The sequence below is a fragment of the Hemiscyllium ocellatum genome, chromosome 20 (assembly GCF_020745735.1).
Source record: "Hemiscyllium ocellatum isolate sHemOce1 chromosome 20, sHemOce1.pat.X.cur, whole genome shotgun sequence".
NCBI lineage: Eukaryota > Metazoa > Chordata > Chondrichthyes > Orectolobiformes > Hemiscylliidae > Hemiscyllium > Hemiscyllium ocellatum.
In genome coordinates this window covers 49,400,565-49,417,572 of record NC_083420.1, presented here as the reverse complement: position 1 = coordinate 49,417,572, position 17,008 = coordinate 49,400,565, and the positions used below count along the sequence as shown (strand labels likewise).

The window sequence follows — 17,008 nt, the reverse complement described above, 5'->3', positions numbered from 1 at the left end:
TGGTTCCTGTGTGGACCACACCAATTAAATTTTCCCTCTCCTGTTCCAAGATTGTCTTCAGTCACAAAGTGGCATCAGGCAAGAATACAACCTTTGGAACTCTCAGTCACAGCTTCAGAAAATTATGTCTAACTCCCTGATGATAATGCTCTCCATCACTATCATTTGTTTTTCATTATTCCCCCTTGAATAAGTTCCTAGACCATAAAGCAGTAATCCTAGTTTTCTTGCAGATTACAGTGAATTTTGTATCTGATTTTCAAAGTTGAGAACTAAGGTTTCTCTATTATGTGCTGGATCTCCGCAACTCAGCATAATTCACAGTTATTCCTTTCTGTCTCTGCCCATTCACCAACTCTAAGATTTTACTTTGTCTAAGGAATAGGATTGGCTCAAAACATCAAGCAACTTCCCTGCTCTATCTTATGCTGCAATGTATGAACTTCGACTCCAACTCAGCAACCCTGAGCTAATGTTGCTCAGCTACAGATTTTTTTTTTTGTAGATTTTGTTGTCCAAGATTGGATTGCTATTCCCAAACTCCCATGTGTTGCCATTTTGGCATACCACCCAGCTCGACAATGTTTATCTAACTTTAGTTATTGATCTGACTAGTTATCATTTATTAATTTAGTAAATCCCAGTTATTAATTTAGTAAAAAGATAACAAATTTCAGTCTTCCAGCTTGCAGACAGAGGACCTTTCACCTACCAGTGGAGGTAAACTAAACAGGATGAAACTTAACCTCTCTGCACAAATTCTCCAGCTTTAACTAAACATTATTCCCACTGTGTGGTATCAAGCACTATCTACTTATATAGAAACTTTTGACTCACACCTAAATTAGAATGGCTTCCTGCTACAATATTTAACACTTATTCTGGCAACTTCTTTCTAGCTTATTAACTACCACAAACAATTTCTATTCATTAGAATCTTAACTAGCATGCAGTTTTAAAGTTCTAAATTACATTCCAAGCATTGATCTAGACAGACATCAGATTTACACCATGTTCTTGAATTTAGATTTTGTTTTGCAAAACATTTTGTTCGTTGATAACATTGTGCTTCATACTTAGGCAATTCATAGAGTTTAGTTATCATGCTTCACCAAAATGTAGACAATAAAGAAATATTTCTGAAGATTTGTGTCTTAAGATCAAGTGAGTGCCAAATGCAGTTCCCATTGTACCCATTTTCTGAACAAATCTAAAACAAGCAGGAAAACCATGAAATTTTGGTTTGGAACTAATGGGTAAGGGTCAGTGTAGGTTTGGTTTGTCAAGAATTGGAAACTTTGTCTCTGGGTGTACATGCTTAGGCATGTTACCAAATAAGTTCAGGGGAAGCTAATTTTGGACTGTTAAACTCGGTACATCTTGAACCCAACACTTTGTTAATTTACTCAATTCACTGTCCTTGCAGAATGTATCACAGAATCATCCCTTGCATGTTTTCAATGTATACACAAAGGATTGTAGTGAAGTTTCTGTACCTATACCATGAACAATATTTTGAATTTAATTTGGAGACTAATATAATAATTTTTTTGTTGTGTATGGTTATGATCCATTGGGACTTTAGAGTTTCATGTATGTATGTTGGTCAGAATGCAGTTTCCAATTATTTGAAGTGTTGCTGCATTATTAGCAGTTTATCTGTTATAAAAAAGAATAATTCTGTTTTTACCTTGAATAGGATTACCTGACCCGTTTGCCAAAATTATTGTCGATGGCTCTGGACAGTGTCATTCAACAGACACAGTAAAAAACACGCTTGATCCAAAATGGAACCAACACTATGACTTGTAAGTGCAGTTTCTATTTTCAGTGGTGCTTGTAATTCTTGGGGCTTGTTCATTATGCTTTAAATTATTTTTATTGCATAATGTACTTAATTTTAAAAGCAGCATAATTTCAAAAAGTGTACCAGTGCTTGTATTATAATTTTAATGCTCCTCATCTACACAGAATAGTAAATTAATTTACATAGAAATACTTGATTCAGAATGTAATGAGTTATTTGTATTGGGAAAGGTATCAATGGATATTGGTAATAGGTGATTGATACAACAGGACATAATCTGGGTTCACATTTACTTATTTTCATCTTATTTTAATTTTTAGTTGGATATTTTCACAATATAGGATTTTTACTTTATATGAATAAACTTTCTGATCCAGAAAGATCAGTCTAGACTCCTAATCCTGCTGTTGCATCTATCTCCAACATAAAAACATTAAAAGTCAAGCTTAATGCTTCCTTACTTAACATTTATTTGCCTTGTGCTGTAGGAAAGTTGTTCAGGAACAGCAATAGCTTATGCTTTATAGCATCTTTACAGTGAAATATCCCTTGGGACATAAAATCCAAGGAGATTAGTGTAGATGACCAAAAGCTTTGTCAAAGAGATTGTTCTTTAAGGATTGCCTAAAAGCAGGAAAGCAAGGTATAGAGGGTGAGGAAAGGTTTAAAAAGCTGAATAATGTAATGCTGACACCTTTGTGAAGTCATCACATGGTGAATTTCACAAACTTATCTTATTGCCTGACTTTTGTGTTCTATCTACTAGTTAACAAAATCTTTGTTATACAGTAATCAAATTGAGAGAATTAACAAACTAAATCTAAATTAGATGCCTCAAACGTGTGCTGGGTAAATAATTCTGACAGTTTGCAAAAATGTTGAGGCTTAATGAGATATATCATTAAGACGTATTGACTTAACTTCAGATTTTTGCATGCTAATAATAGATAAATGTATATGATACTTTGGATGTTACAATCGCAAATTGAAACTTGGCAGAAAGAAAGTGGATTGCTTAAGGTCTTGCGTCATTGAAGATGGTTAACATGCTTAGTGTAGAACAATTAGCTGTGAGTCAATGTCTGATCTACATTTTTGCTTAAAAATATTTTTGACTAATGCAGTGATCATTAATTTACTATTCTAGAGATCATAGTAGATTCACATTCCGTCTTCAGTGATCAGCTAGTTCATCTTTAATCATTGATTCATTCCAATTGTTGCCATGGCCGAACTCTGAACCAGCCAGCAACATCATTAAAGTGTTAGCATTTGAGTGTGAGAGAACAATAAACTGTTTTCATTTGTTTAAAAAAGAAACTGAGTCTTGGGATGCAGTGATAGTGTTCCTACCTCTGGGTCAGAAGGTCCAGGTTCAGGTCCCACCTCAGGATTTGATAACAATGGAAGTGTGTCCTAATGCATTCAATAAAGTTGATATTTAAAAATACCATTTCTGAAGCTTGCTGTCAGAAGAAGGGGAATGATTTTATATGGCTTGATTTTTGTTATTACTAGTCACATGCATTAAAATGTCTGATAATGGTGCAACTAGATGTATACATAAATGTCACATAAAAATAGTCACTATCTGTGGGAAAATGGACTTTTTGTTTTAAATTGGTTATATTTATATGCAACTAGACTGTCTTGGTGTCATGGAATCATTGATATAGCACAGAGGTGGCAATTTGGTCTTTTGTGTCTGTGCCATCTCCCTGAAGAATTGTTAAATTGATTTTGCTCCCTGTTCTTTCCCCATAATCCTGAAAACATTTTTCCTTCAAATATTCCCTTTTAAAAATTATCATTGACTCTGCTACCATTGATCTTTCAAGTCACTATATTCAAAATCATTATAATTCACTGTATGATTTTCTTTTCTTCATATCACCTCTGGCTCTTTTACCCATTACCTTAAAGTTGTATTCTTTACTTACCCATCTGCCACTGGATACAGAATAAGTAAATGGAAACTATCAGAGTCTTTCATGATTTTGAATAGCACTATCAGCTTTCCTCTTGACCTTCTACACTTCAATAAAACAACCTCAATTTCTCTAGTCTCTCTACACAGCTCAAATCCTTGACCTCTGGTACCATTCTAGTCTATTTCCTGTGCTCTTTCTCAAAGATTTAACATCCTTCATAAGTGTGGTTCTCAGAAATAACTACAGTACTCTTAATGAGGTCTAACTAATGTTTTATAAAGTCACTACAACCTTCTTGCTTTTGTACAATATCTCTCCATTTATAAAGCCAAAGATCTTGATATTTTAACAGCCTCTTTGAACTTGATCTATTAGCTGAACACTTGTTTTTGCACATATATCCCCTCTAACAATGTGCCATTTAGTCTACATTGCCTAATTCACATTTAAAATTAATTTACCACATGGCTGTACATTTCATGAGTCTGTTACTATTCTCACTGTGTCCAAATTTGTCATCTACATACTTTGAAACAATTGTACATTTATCCAGGTTTCAATATATGTCAGAACGATCATTTGTATTCTCATTGACCACTGGGAGTTATCTGTGCACACAATCCTCAGGTCTGAAAAGCAACTACCTGTATTCACAACTGCTCTCTGCTTCTTATCACTTTGACAGTTTTATTTTCCAAGCCCCCGACTTAATCCCATGAATTAGAAATGCTAATCTTGATTCTCTGTCTGTGTGATATTAAAAATCAGCTCTGTGTACTGTATGGAGCAAAGGAGCCTTGATGATATCTCCTTCTATGACTGAGACCAGAACTAACTTTAGCCTAGTTACTCCAGTATAGCTCCAATACTAGAAATTTGTCCAAGTATGTCCTGTCCGCAAAATTCATGGCAGTCCAATCTGGCTAAGTAAGAGTGACCTCAAGGTATCCAGCAATCCTTATAACGTTGAGGACAGTGGAAATTAAATAAATTTTTCCACAGATTAAAGTCACATCTAGCAGAAAGGAAGATGCATGTGGTTATTGGTTCAGTCATCTCAGCGACAAGACATTGTTGCAAAGTTCCTCTGGTAGTGTCCTTGATCCAAACATTTTCAGCTGCTTGATCAATGATCTTTCCTGTTATAAAGTTAGTATTTGGGATATTCACTAATGATTGCATGGCATTTCATGCTTGCAGTTTCTCATTTTGAAACAGTCTGTGCACACAGGCAGCAAGACCTGGGCATCATTCAGGTTTGGGATGCTTGGTGGCAAATAATGTTGCCATCACAAAAATGCAAGACTATTTCCAAAAAGAAAATTTAACCAGCTCCCTTAGATGTTTAATGGCATTGCAGTCATTAAATTCCCTATTGTTAACAACTTAGGAGTTATCAGAATCAGAAAATATATCAACGACATCAATACAGTGTTACATGAAGTCAGAGGCTTTAAATTTTGCAATAACTCACCTGACTTCCTAAAGCCTGCCAAGGCACAAGTTACAAATGTGTTGGAATGCTCCCTACTTGCCTGGAAGAACACTGCTCCAACTTGACTCTATAATCCCTAAATCATTCAGGAAGTCATGGTCCATTGTAATGATGAAAGTAATGCCAATCTAAACATTTAACTCCCTGCACCATTAAAGCTCAGAGATAGTTGTGTATACAATCTACAGAATTCACTTCAGTAACTTTTTAAGGAACCTTTTAACAGTAGCTTCAAAACCTGCAACCTTTACTACAGAGAAGTGCAAGTGCAGCAGACATATGGGAATACTACCACCTCCAGGCTCCCATTAGATCACACAGCATTTTGACTTAAAACAATATTGCTGTTGGTTCACCATTATTGAATCAAAATTCTGAAATTCCCTTTGAAGCAGCACAATGGATGTACTTACATCAGATGGACTGCAGTGATTCAAAGAGGTGGTTCTACAACAAAACCTCAAGACCAGTTATGGATGGCCAATAAATGCTGACCTTGATATGATGCTCACATCCAGTGAATGAACAGAAAATAAACTTCTCTCTAGTTCTTCCATTTTACTACGGTTTGCTTGTGAATTTATGCTTTCTATGCTTCCCAGTACTGGTGGCCCATAGCATGCAGTCAACATTCTAATGCTTATACAGTTTCTTAATTCTAAATAGCTGTGAGGTTTTTTTTCCTGATTTCTTCAGCGCATGATCCTAGTTTACTCCTTGACCAGTATCTTTGATCAATCCTATCACCTTTTTCCCTTTTTATATATATTTTATGAAAACATTGTACCCAGAAATATTGTGTCCATTTCTTCTTTTTTTTTAAACCATGTCTCAGTTATTGTTATGATATCATAGCTCTTCTGTAGCTACTTATTTTTTTCAGCTCCCCAAAATTTACTTACCTTGCTCCCATGCATTTACATGTATGCACACCAAATTTATTCTAGTATGACTTGCATTTCCCCTTTCTGATGCAACGTTTTTTTCAACTGCTGTCTGTTTCTGTCAGTTCTACTTTACCTTGGTTTTCCTTCCAATGCTAATTAGTTTCAATTATTCCCCAAAGCACTAGTTAATATATAAATGAAAATAAATCTGAGAAATGGGAAACACATTAATAGAGGTCTTCAGGAATTTTTCAGCATCTTAAATTGTTTGTGGCGATGCTTTTGTTTTCATACTCATAACTTCTTCCTTTACAGGTACATTGGAAAAGCAGATTCAATTACTATAAGCATATGGAATCACAAGAAAATACATAAGAAACAGGGAGCTGGCTTCCTGGGCTGTGTTCGGCTGCTATCAAATGCCATCAGTAGGCTAAAGGACACTGGCTGTATGTAGTCTGTCTCTTGATCATTTCTTTGGCAGTAGAACTAATGTATAACTAAGGATTAAATAATGAACTGTTTGAGTTATAATTTCCAAGTTTTTTCTGGAACTCTGAATAGCCTGGTACAGATGGAATAAATGTCTCTTGATTCTGGATGATATGATGGATTGGGATCATATTGTGGAGGGGAGAATAGAGAAAGGGTGTTTGCATCTCCTTATTAGAAGTCTGTCAGGTATTGGAAAGTGGCATTGGACTTTTCTCCTTTGTTTTCTGAAGATCACCCACTTTGTGTTGGACTTTCTTCGGAAGAGAAAGTTGGTTCTGTTTAAAATCAATGCATTAGTGTAGTACCATCAATAACATTAGAATTTCCAAAAACCCTTCACAGCCAATGAAATGTTTTTTAGTCTCTGGTTACTTGCAAAATGGATAAAAATGGCAGTCAGTTTATGGACAGAAGATCCTGTAAACAGCAATAAGTTAAGTAACTAAATAACCTGTTGTTTGTTGATAATGATTGAGGCCTAAATAATGTGTAGGAATCTAGGTGAACCCTTTGTTCCTCAAAGTGCCAAGACAAGAAGGACAAGAGCATCTTTAACTGGACAGTATACTTCTAACGCTGCGCTGGAGTGTCTGCCTAGGTTAAATGTTAAAGATTTTGGAGTGGGACTACATTGATTACTTTTTTACATAAAAGGCATCTGTATGGGTATATGAATAGGAAGGGTTTAGAGAGACATGGGCCAAGTGCTGGCAAAAGGGGCTATTTTGATTTAGGATCTCTGATCGGCATGGACAAGTTGGACTGAAGGGTCTCTGCTGTGCATCTCTGTGAATCCAAGAAAACTTTATTTTATTTGGGAATAGCTAGTAGTTAGGAGGGATTTATTCGGTTTGTTCATAGTTTATTTAATTTGTTCATTGAGTTAGATAACTAAATTATCACTTGTTGATTTTAATGTGAGTGTCAGGGATTTATTATATTTAATTACTAAGAGTTGCTGAAAGAAGCTTACACCACTTTTCACACTTTTTTTACAGATTGCAGGATGAGATGCTTCTCTTTGGGTGTTTAATTCACAAATTCACCTCCACTTTATAATACATGCAACAGGTTAACCTATTTAATGTTAAGCAAAGCACAATTTATTCAGACTCTATAGTTAAAATACAACCAAAGAAAGAGGAATTTAGAATAACTTAACTAACAGAATAGTAGATGCAGTAACTATTACTAATTAACTGTTCCAAGATAGTAACATCCCATAAACACATCCCTTGGGGAAAAATGGCAAATTCAGGTAACTCAGCAGCAGAGAGAAACCCCAGCTACTAGCTTCCACTTGTAGAAGTCCAGAATGAGAGTGCACAGGTTTAGAGTGAGAGGAGGAAATAAAGGTTTAAAAAGAGTGAATTCCTTTGGGATTTTTAATGATTTGGGTAATTACTTGAATAGGAAAGGTTTGGAGGGTTATGAGCCTGGAGCAGGCAGGTAGGACTAGTTCAGTTTGGGGTTATATTTGGGATGGAAGTGGGTGGACCAAAAGGTCTGTTTCCATTATTTAGGACTCCACGACTCAACCAAGGCTGATACCTGCTCATACTTCTGTAAAGATTGGAACAACATCTTGTAAGAGTCTCAAATTTTGGGTGACACTAGCAAGGCTGTTTTTATTACTTATATCCAAGTTGTATTGAGAAAGTGATGGCAAGTTCTTTGAATCATTGTAATCTGAAAAGTAAGAAATTCTTCAAAATTGCCCACCAATGCTGCATGTTGAAGTCAGAATGCAGTATGATTTCAACGGGCATTTGGGACAGGCCTTTTCCAACACTGCTCCTCTTCTGTATGAGACACAAAATTTATGGTCTCTCCATACATTAGCGCACAATCATATTCCCTAAAATTAAGTCTAAATTGTTGGTATCAATCGCAAAACCCAAGGGCTTAGTACTGACCTCTCTGTAGCCTTCCAGTCATAAGTGCATCATTAACTCAAACCCTTCACTTTCTGCCATTGAACCAGTTTTGAACCCAACCTGCCACTTATGTTTAGATCTGAAGAGTTTTTAATTTCCTAACTGGCCTATCCTGTGGAGTCTTGTTGAAAACTGTGCTAAGATCCATGTAGACTACAACAAATGAGCTTTATTTGACAACTGTCCTTGCCATCTCCTTAAAAGAATCAGTGAAATTAATTTTTAAAAAACTTACTTTAACAAATCCAAGCTACTGTCCTTGATTAATTTTCTTTCCAAATGAGGATTTATACTGTCCTTAAGAATTTTTCCAATGTTTTGTACACTGATTGACTGCATAGACTGGTTGACCAGTAATTAGGCAACCTGTCCCTTTTTAAATAACGGTTCAATGTTATTTAAAACACAGTCCTCCAGTATTATTCCTGTAGCCAGACTGAAATGGAAAATGATGATCGGAGCCTATCCTATTTCATCTCTCGCTTCTCTTAGCAGTCTGTGAAACATTTCATCTGCACTTGGTAATCTATCCATGTTCAAAGATGCTAAACACCTAATATTTTCTTTCAAGATGTTTCTATCACACAATATTTCATACTCCCTTTTCCTCAACTACAATTTCTACATGGTTTTTCCTCTTTTGTGAGGACTGATGCAAAGTATTGATAAAGACGCTCTGAAGAGCATTCCACCCAGACCAACCCCTTTACCTCTCTAACCTTGCATTTCTCATGGCTAATCCCTCTAGCCTGCACATCCCTGGATACTATGGGGCAATTTAGCAGGGCCAATCTACATCTTTGCACTGTGGGAGGAAATCAAAGTACCTGGAGGAAACCCACGCAGACTCAGGAAGAATGTACAAATTCTATACACCCTAAGGCTGAGTCCCTGGTGCTGTGAGGCAGCAGTGCTAACTATTGAGCCACCATGTCACCCCATGTCAATTGTTTCCTTAACCAGTATCATGATATCTGCCTGCCTCAGTGAATGATTGTAGCACAGAAGGTGTTAATTTGGCCTGTCATGTTTCTGCTGAGTATGAGTCACCTATCCCACTCCAAACCTTTACAACACTTATTTTCTTAAGTCCCAATTCTTTTTTAAAAGAGCTATGATTGAATTGGCTTCTACCATACCATCTGGCCATGTATTCCAGATCCTAATCTAGGCCATTCTTTTTGAATGGAAAGAGCAGTGGTCTTGGTACTAAGCCTTAAACTATTATTTTTCCAGTTCAAAATTCATCTGTTCACAACTGCTCAAGCTTTCATATTTGTAGACCCATTATTCCTTTTATTTTGTGAGTTTTAACTTTGCTGTTGAACCTATTTTGAAACACTTTATCAAACACCTTTTGGTAGTCCATTTGCCCCACAGTGACCTCATTACCCTCATCAACCTTCTGGTACCTCATCAGTACGTTTTGAATAGAAGGTTTGTTTCAGACTTTTCATCACCATATTAACTAACATTATCAGTGAGCCCAAATGACACAGACCAAATGCTTAACTACAGAAGCAATCATCCCAACACCCATAAACGAAGCTGCATCAGGACATTATTTCAACAGACCACAATACACTGCAACACCCAGGAACTATGAGCAGCAGAAGAAAAATACCTATACAGCATATTCAAGAAGAATGGGTACCCAATCAACAACAAACTCAAAAAAGCAGATACAACTTGCCTTACCCACGTTACCATACAGCAAATACATCTCTGAAATGACTTGCAGACCACTCAGACCCCTTGGCATCATGATAGCCCACAAACCTACTTAAACAGCAGCTGATGAACCTAAAGGACCCTATATAAACAACCAGCAAAAATGAATGTCATTTACAAAATACTATGGAAGGTCTGTAACAAACACTACATCGGACAGACAGGCAGAAAACTAACCACCAGGATACATGAACACCAACTAGCCACAAAAAGGCATGGCTAGTATCCTTACATACAGACAAAGAAGGTTATCACTACAACTGAGCCAACACGTGCATCCTAGGACAAGCTAAACAGAGACACACACAGGAATTACTAGACGCCTGGCATTCTAACCAGAACTCCATTAATAAACACATTGATTTAGACCCCATCTACCATCCTCTTGAGAAAAAAGAACCAGAAATTATCTCACCCACCTTAAGAGACCAAGACACATAAATAGAATGCGGGGGCGTAACATCAGCCCTTCACCGGAGGCTCACTGATGATGTTACCTAGTATGGCGATGAAATGTCTGAAAACAAGCCTTCCAGCTCAGCAAGCAAGCTTACAACCTGAACCTTTTGAACATATTCATATGAAGCACTCTGTGAGATTCCTTGCTCTGGCGTTCTTATTAAACAATTCCCCTCATTCAATTTCCTTTCAATTTGATAAAGCTCACTGAACCTTGCCTTTAAAGGTTCACCTACTACTGAAAAAGTAACACTAATACTTTACCTCCTCCTGCAAAATTACAAAGTTTGATTTCTTGTTTGTTGTCTGCTTCCTGATTCATCACATGCTGCGCTACTTTCAGATATCGTCTTGCCAACTCATCCACTCTATTTAATCCTTCCCTAAAATTTGTCACATAATTCAAATGTGTGGTCTCTGAACTCTGACTCACTAATTTGTTCTTAATTAATTTCAGTGGTCCTCTCACCTCATGCCCAAAAACTGATCGAAGTGAACTGAATTTAGTTGTTAGTAATGTGAAAATACCTGAGCTTTTTTACTTCTCTTTACCTGTCATGGGCTTCCTTTTTAGCCTGTGTAAACTATCTTTACTATCTTTAATGAGATCTTGTTTTCCCTTATCATCTGAGGATTTCTCTTTTCCCTAGTTTCTATCCCTCTCAGATTGCAATTGATGTCGGAAGCCAAATGTTGATTTATGAACCAATTCATAATTATCTGCCATTTCCACTCTAACCTTGTAGTTTTAACTCTCTGCTCTTCTTGAGGAAGTGAATTTTGTACTCCCAATCGTCTAATAGTGTCATATATATGATCTATTTCCAATACCCTTATCTACCTATCAAAATGACTTTATTTGATCCTTTCAAGCTCCAAGTATGTTTGACCAGGTTCCCTCCTTAGATTCTTAAAACTTTGTCAGTTGGCTTCTGGTACTGGCTCATATGCACTTAAGATGGCTTTTTTCACCTCATCATACTCCTCAGATGCCTCCTCTGATAGTAATGCAAATATCACACTAGCTCTACCTACCAACTTTGTTTGGATCAACAATACTCATATGGTCACCAGCCATTTCATTTGTTTAGCCACTTTCTCAAATGAAATGAAAATGTCTCTTATAACTTTCTCATCGAACTTGGGCAAACTCTGAATATATTTAAACAGATCCTCACCAAGCCTTTGGCTATGATGGGATTGCTCTACAGCATTGTCCTCATCACTAATCTTAGCATTCATGTCTATCTCTGCCATTTTAAGTTGACTCGGAGTTCTCAGTTCCAACCTCTTTCTTCTTTTAATTGCAATTCAAACTGTTTGATTTCCTTTTTATGTACAAGCTGCTTCATTTTCAACTGAATTTTGGCATTCTTGCTACAATTGCTACAATTGTCTCCCCTTTTATCTCAGACACAGGTAACCCCAACTCCAGCTTGTTTGCCAATTCCAAAAGCCTTGCCTTCCTCACTTTCTGTAAAACTCCCAAAGTCACTTCTTCCATCCCCAGGAAACTGTTAGTGACCGAAAGAGCAATTACTACACAAGGCACTTCTTGTTTAAACTAACCAAATGAAACGCCCAAAATAAAAATTACCATTACAAGCCACTCACTGCCTTCGTGTCCAATTATCTTAATTCCAACCGAGAATTAGAGATTTTAATCCCAACATACACCCCCAAAATCCACCTCTGAAAGCCCTAGTTTCATCACACTCCTTCTATACCATTTGAAAGTCCTGTAACCTAAACTACTGAGCTATCATTTCAAGAGCAATGATATACTGTTTCTTAATGATAGAGACTGCATGGATAGAGAGAAGCTGTTTTAAGTAATCTGAGTGAGTTACTGCAGTGTATCCTGAAGATTGTACAAACCACAGCCATCATTTGCCAGTAATGGAGAAATGGATGTTCATCCAGCAGTGGTGCTACTGATCAAGTGAACTGCTTTGTCTTGGTTGGTGATGAACCTCGAGTGTTATGTCTACAGCAATCCAGGATGAGTGGTTGGCGATCCTTCACAGTCCTGACTTGAAGTTTGTATTTGGAGGAGAAATTTTGAGAGAGTCAGGAGATGAACTATTCATTGCAGAGTCCTCAGCCACTGTTATGGTCATGGAGCCATACTGTTGATATGACTAGTCCAATCCAATTCTCATTGAATCATAGAAATCTACAGTATAGGAAATGATCTTTTGGCCTGTTGTATCCAAGCTGGTCAAAACAAACCACCTAACTATTTTCCCATTTTCCAGCACCTAGCTCATAACCTTCTATGCTTTGGCATTGCAAGTGCACATCTAAGCACTTGTTAAATGTTACAAGGTTTCTGTCTCCAGTATCCTTACAGACAGTGAGTTCTAGATTTTCACAGCCTGTGCGTGAAAGAAATTTTCCCCACATCCTTTAAATCTTTCCCTCTGCTTATTGATCTCACCAAGAGGGGAAGTTTCTTCCTATCTAGCCTATCTATACCCCTCATAATTTTACACATTTTAATCATGTCATAGAGTCATACAGCACGGAAACAGACCCTTCAGTCCAACCAGTCTATGCTGAATGTAATCCCAAACTTAACTAATCCCACTTGCCTGCTCTTGGCCCATGTCCCTCCAAACCTTTCCTATTTATGTACTTATCCAAATGTCTTTTAAGCATTGTAATTGTGCTCACATCCTCAAAGTTCATTCCATATGCAAACCACCCTTTGTGTTAAAAAAAATGCCCTTTGTGTCATTTTTACATCCCTCTCCTCTCACCTAAATATGTGAAATCTCCCATCCTGAGGAAAAGACTATATACCCCTCAATTACTTTAGAAATTTCTCTTAAGTCAACTCTCAACTTCCTATGCTCCAGTGAAAGGGGTCTCAACTCATCCAGCCTTTCTTTATAACTCAAACCTTCCATACCTGGCAACATCCTGGTAAACCTCCTCTGCACCTTCTCCAGTGCTATCACATCCTTCCTAAAATGTGGATTCCAGAACTGTGCTTCTGAGCAATGGTGAGCCCTAAGGTATTGGTAGTGGAAGACTTGGTAATATTGTTGTTGGTGATTACTCACTAATGAATATGATTGTTTACCAGGGAAATTATGTGTCACTGGTCATGAGTTCTGTAGGTCTTTGTGTGGCTGATAAGCCCAATTCTAGAGTCACATCTCTACCTACGTGTTTGGCAAGTGTTTCTGGTGAGTGGAAGAGCACCTTGCCTTTAAGCACATTGGTATTTCTACTGCTCCATTTCCATACTTCCTCTTGCCAATTAGTGTTCTGAAAGAATTGTATCCCTTTGTTAAGGGGTTTCCACTGAGTTGGTTTCTTCTGAACGAGGGTCTCAACCTTGCATTGGCATCAACCTTGCATTTCATGAGGGAAGCCTTCGCAGTGTTCTTTGAAGAGCTTTGTTTATCCTCCTCTATTCGAGTGCTTTCCTTGAACTAGGCAGAGAAGATTTGCTTTGGTAGTCAGAATTTGGGCATCCTAAGCATGTGGCTGGCCAATCAGAGTTGGTTTTGGATAATCATGGACTTGATGCAGGTGCTATTAACAGCTTCAACGATGCTAATGTCAGTACACCTGCCTTCCCAACTGATGCAGCGAATGGAAGAATGACTGTTTCATACGCAAGGATCTTGATATCAGCACTGATGTCATGATCTTTGAAGATTTTCATCCTTAGACATCCAAAGGTGGTGTTCACAGGTTGTATGAAACGTTGAATCTCTGCATCAATGTCAGTTTTAAATGATAATTAGCTTCCGAGGTTGGGGAACCGTTTCACGTTTGGGAAGATCTCTCCATTGATCTTAATAGGGTGATGGACCAGAACTTGACCTGGGTTGGTAAAGGGTTTGGGTCATCTTGAAGTTGAAGCTGAGATCAATTCTTCGATATGCTTCCATGTCGACATTAAGTAAGGCTTGAAGATGTTCATCCAAGAGAGCAGAGATCACATTTTCATTTGCATACTTAAATGAGGTCAGTGTTTTTTTCTTCTTGGATTTCAACGGTTGAGATTGAAAGGCTCTCCATCATCCTGTAAGCAGTGTCCACACAGCTGAGAAGTCTCATCTTGACAAGATGAATAATGGTGGTGATGAAATTGGAGAAAAGGGTGTGGGAGATGACACATCAGTGCTTGATCCCTGCCTCAAAGGATCCTGTCATATAACCATTAGTGAGGACCATCGACGGCAACTCACCAACAAGGAGATGGAGGACGTCGATGAATTTCACTGGACAACTTGCAGGGTCTTCCATAGCATTTCTTGATTGATTTCTTTAGAGATTGCGAAAAGCTCCTTGCATGGATTTGGTTAATGATCTTCCCAGTGATAGAAAGGAGGAAGATTTCTCGGTAGGTTGCACAGTTGACTTTGCCTCCTTTCTTGAAAACAATAGTGATATCAGCATCCATGAGATTGGCAAAAATTTCATTTTTGTCCCAGATTTTCAGGGACAGTTATTCATGATGACAGGTCAACTCTGCTCCTCTAAAGTTTGGAAATCTTCCCCATGAATCTCATCTACTCCCTGCAGCTTTTGCATTCTTCTTGTGTCTTATGGACGCTTCCTCGTCTACAACACTAAGTGAGAGTCCAAGATTATCTTTAACAGGGAGTTGGGGGATTTCCTCAAACACATCCTCGTCAATGCTTGTATCACAACTTATGAATTATTTGATGTTTTCTGCATTGAGGATAATGTTTTCTCTGTCTGCCAAATAGATTCCACCCCTCCTCTACACTGATTGTGGCCAAGGGTTTTGGGTCTACGTATTTCCTGGGTATCACGGAATATGTCATGTTTGTCAGCAAGGAGTTGCAGCTTCTTAGCTTTCTCAGTTCACCATCCATTCTTGATTTTTCTCGATTCTCTTTGTAACTCCAGCTTTGCTGTTTGATGAGTTTTCCTCTTTGTCTCATTGATGATATTGTTTTGCCAGGTTGGAAGAGCTTTCCTCTTCTTTTTGATGAGGTCTTGGATGGTATAATCATTCTCATTGAACCAGCCTTGGTGTTTCCTAGTTTTGTAGCCAGTGGTTTCTTAACAGCATAAGATGATGGTTATCTTCAGCTCTTTGCAGATAGCCTCCACTCCGTTAAAATGAATTCTTTGGAGACTTTGGTGAAAATGTTGTTGGATGTTCACGAGACTGCATGGCTGTTGAAACTGCTCAATGTTGAGTATTTTTCTGAACTGTTTCTTCATCTTCAACTGTTTCTGGTAGCTTTTGATGGACATTGAGGAGATGATGAACCCTGTCTGTTCAGCAGTCGTCTGTACCTGTCATCACTTTGGTAATGACATCTTTTTGGTCTTGGGATTGAATCATGTTGATCATGTGGCAGTGCTTCATGGATGTTTCCAAGAAGTCTTGAACTTATCGAAAATCTGATTGTAGTTGCAATTCCTGACTCCTCCTTTGCTGATGAGTTCTTTTTTATATTGAGCATCCTTGATGTAGAAGTCATCAACAATGATAATTTTATCCTCCTTGGGTGGAGAGTGGTGTCCAGCTTTCTTTGGATTCATATATGATCTTGAGTTTGGAGCATAGGCCCTCAGGACCATTACCTGCTACTGCTTGACAAGTTGTAGAAGGAGAGTTATGAGGTGATCATTGATGTCAACAGGGGGCTCCAAGAATTGGTTGATATGTTCATTCTTGATGGCAAATCACAGCTGATGCTCAGATTTTTCTCTCCTGAAGGAATTTGAACCACCAGCAGCCTCAGCTGCCCTTTGCCTGCTCTTTGCGTTCTCTGCAGGGCAGTGATATCAATGTTGACATGCCTGAGTTCACGGGATACAGGGACAGTTATGCATTGTCATAGAAATTATAGAATCCCTACAGTGTGAAAGCAGGCCATGTGCTTCCTCACCAACCCTCCAAAGAGCATCCAAAGCAGGCCCACCCTCCTACTTTATCCCTGTAGCTCTGCATTTCCCATGGCTAATCCACCTAGCCTGCACATCCCTGGACACTACAGGCAAATTAGACTAGCCACTTCACATAATCTGCACGTCTTTGGACTGTGGCAGGTAACTGGAGAAGCACTGAGAATGTGCAAACTTCACACAGACAGTTGCCCGAGGGCAGAATCAAACCTAGGTCCCGGCACTCTGAGACAACCATACTAACCACTGAGCCATGTGCCGCCCATCAAGTGCAAACCACATTCCAGAACTTGAACACATTATGCATGCTGATATTTTAGTATAGGACTGTGAGATGTCTTGTTGGATGATTTGTTTTC

At 38.1% G+C, this 17,008-nt stretch overlaps 1 protein-coding gene across 4 annotated transcripts in view; it reads left to right on the top strand.

Annotated features, from left to right (window-relative positions):
* Positions 1-17,008, top strand: part of smurf1 (SMAD specific E3 ubiquitin protein ligase 1) — a 131,907-nt gene that overhangs the window by 72,383 nt on the left and 42,516 nt on the right. For 3 of the 4 annotated variants that reach the window (XM_060840837.1, XM_060840836.1, XM_060840834.1), the window contains exons 3-4: positions 1,700-1,808; positions 6,436-6,569. In XM_060840837.1, coding sequence (XP_060696820.1) covers positions 1,700-1,808; positions 6,436-6,569 — 243 coding nt within the window. Of the gene's footprint in view, positions 1-1,699; positions 1,809-6,435; positions 6,570-17,008 lie in introns of those variants that run through there. The other variant, XM_060840838.1, reaches the window with a different exon arrangement.